The sequence below is a fragment of the Suricata suricatta genome, chromosome 10, assembly GCF_006229205.1.
Source record: "Suricata suricatta isolate VVHF042 chromosome 10, meerkat_22Aug2017_6uvM2_HiC, whole genome shotgun sequence".
Classification (NCBI taxonomy): Eukaryota; Metazoa; Chordata; class Mammalia; order Carnivora; family Herpestidae; genus Suricata; species Suricata suricatta.
The window spans coordinates 61,460,132-61,462,389 of record NC_043709.1 but is presented as its reverse complement, the minus strand read 5'-3'; the positions used below and the strand labels follow the sequence as shown (position 1 = coordinate 61,462,389).

The 2,258-nt window shown below is 48.0% G+C and overlaps 1 protein-coding gene across 1 annotated transcript in view; it reads right to left on the bottom strand.

Annotated features, from left to right (window-relative positions):
- Positions 1-1,353: 1,353 nt before the first annotated feature.
- LOC115305652 (keratin, type II cytoskeletal 6A-like) overlaps positions 1,354-2,258 on the bottom strand; it is a 9,225-nt gene continuing 8,320 nt past the window's right edge. Inside the window, 3 exon segments of the mRNA XM_029955886.1 lie at positions 1,354-1,610; positions 1,722-1,756; positions 1,978-2,198. Coding sequence (XP_029811746.1) covers positions 1,354-1,610; positions 1,722-1,756; positions 1,978-2,198 — 513 coding nt within the window.

Below are 2,258 nucleotides of genomic sequence, written 5' to 3'. Positions count from 1 at the left end.
GGATCCAGAAACATCTTTATAAATCAGCTAATCCATGAGAATTTCTTTTGTGTTGAGAGTTGGGGTAGGGGCATCAGGAAAATAGGGACAGGAAACAATGACTGGCCCTTGGGAAGCAGAAGTTAACAGACCATCCTTGCACTGTGTCCTGAGTTTTCCCTTAACCATTGTTAGAAATCTAAGCAGGCAAGGGCACACCTGCAGGGGATGCAAGATCATCTCATCAGAGCAACAAGACTTGACTTCTTTGAGTCTCTATAGGAAGTCTATGAGGTAAGGAATAGGGAGATTCCAATCTTGTTTTGTCTTCAAACTTCAAGAGATCAGAATCTAAGATTTGTGCCTGAGATTTTAGATCCTTAATTTGTCCAGATCTAGTGTTTTCAAGTTTTTCATGTTTGAGCATTATTGGAATTCACATCCATGTCCATATGCCCTCCTGTATTTGTGTGGTTTTCTTAGGAGACATTTCTAGAAGTATACTTCCAGTGCAGCAGTGTACACATTTTCATTGTTCTGATACACCTTGTGAGGCACGTTTCCAGGTCATGAAGGCAATTGCAAGCAAAATGAAATCTCTCATTGTCTTGTCACTATTGTTTGGCTCTAACTGGACAGTACTGTACTTCTTTGGGCATTATGGGTGGCTGCTGGGACAGGTGGCAGAGAAGTCTTACAGACCAAGTCAAAGAGACTAAGATGCCCTCTTAGGCAGTGCTACCATTTTACATTGGTGGTAGACCAGATCCTTGCCACTCCACTTGACAAACATTTCAGTGGAATCTAATCGGGGAAGGAATCCTGTGCATCAGGATGCCAAACTGAGATTTGTTGAAGTTGTCGAAAGGGGTGGGGGGTATGAAGTATGTGGGAATTCGGTGTATCCTTCACATGAGAAGGCATTTGTCTGATGAAAACACTCAACATTCAAAAGTAATAAAGCAAGACTACACCATAGATTATATTATAAATCTGCTTTATTGCATTAGAAGAGAGCAAGGAGAGGAACACATGACAGAGATACTAATCCTGTTTATCATAGAACTGGTCACTTACGCTTTCACAACAATTGTGAGGGAGGGCCTTACTGCTTGAGAGATGGGGAATTCGGGGGTCCATGGAAACAAGAAGTTGCTGTGTCCTGGACTGGGCCGAGGCAGTGACCTTTAGATGGTAAGCAGTGGAAGCTCAGGAGGAGCAGGTATAGAAAGTGATGAGAAATGAAGGCACTCAACAACTTCAGCTCAAACTCAGAGAGTAAGAGAAATCAGAGACAAGGGAGGAGAAGCAGTCTGAGAGAGGGCAATGCAGTGGTAGATGGGACAACGTGGGACCGAGAGCTGATGGCAGGACTTAGTGCTTGTAGCTCTTCCTGCTGGAGGATGAGGTGGTGGTGGTGTATTTGATGGTGGAACTGCTGCCCCCAGAGGAGCTGAAGCCACCCCCAATGCCTCTGCCACTGCTGGAACTGAAGCCAGCTCCCAGGCTGTGGCCACTGCCATAGGAGTAGCCGCTGCCTCCGCCCAGGCCTAGGCCACTGCCCACACCGCTGGCACTGCCATAGCCGCCAGCGCTGCCGTAGCCTCCAGAAACGGTGGACTGCACCACAGCTGTGAAGGGGAGGGGGACAAGGAAACATAAGACACAGTGAACTCATTCTGCCAGCCTGAGTCTACTCAGAAGAGCTAATGGCAAGGGAGGGAGGCAAGCAAAATACTTACAGATGTTGACTTGTCCAACACCTTCCCCGTTCAGCCTAGGAAGGGAGAAAACACAGGGACCATGAGACCTCAGACAGCCACCACTGGACCAGAGTGGGAAGCCTCGATGTGAGGATAACCCATGGGAAACTGTCTTTTAGAGGGTTCTCTGAGAGTCATGATTGTGGCCATAACTAGAGTCCCTTCAGCTTGTGCTCATGACCAGACATCATGAACATGTATTCAGATGTTTGAGGAGCTTGTGTGAGTTACCCACCTACACTCCTCGCCCTCCAGCAGCTTCCTGTAGGTGGCAATCTCCACATCCAGGGCCAGCTTGACATTCATCAGCTCCTGGTACTCCTTCAGCAGCCGGGCCATGTCCTGCTTGGCCTTCTGCAGAGCATCCTCCAGATCAGCCAGCTTGTTCTTGGCATCCTTGAGGGCCATCTCCCCACGCTGCTCAGCATCAGCAATGGCAGACTGCAGGTTGGCACACTAAAATAGGGATATAGGCAGAAGGAACTCATAATGTAATCCTCCAGGAGACTAGCCACA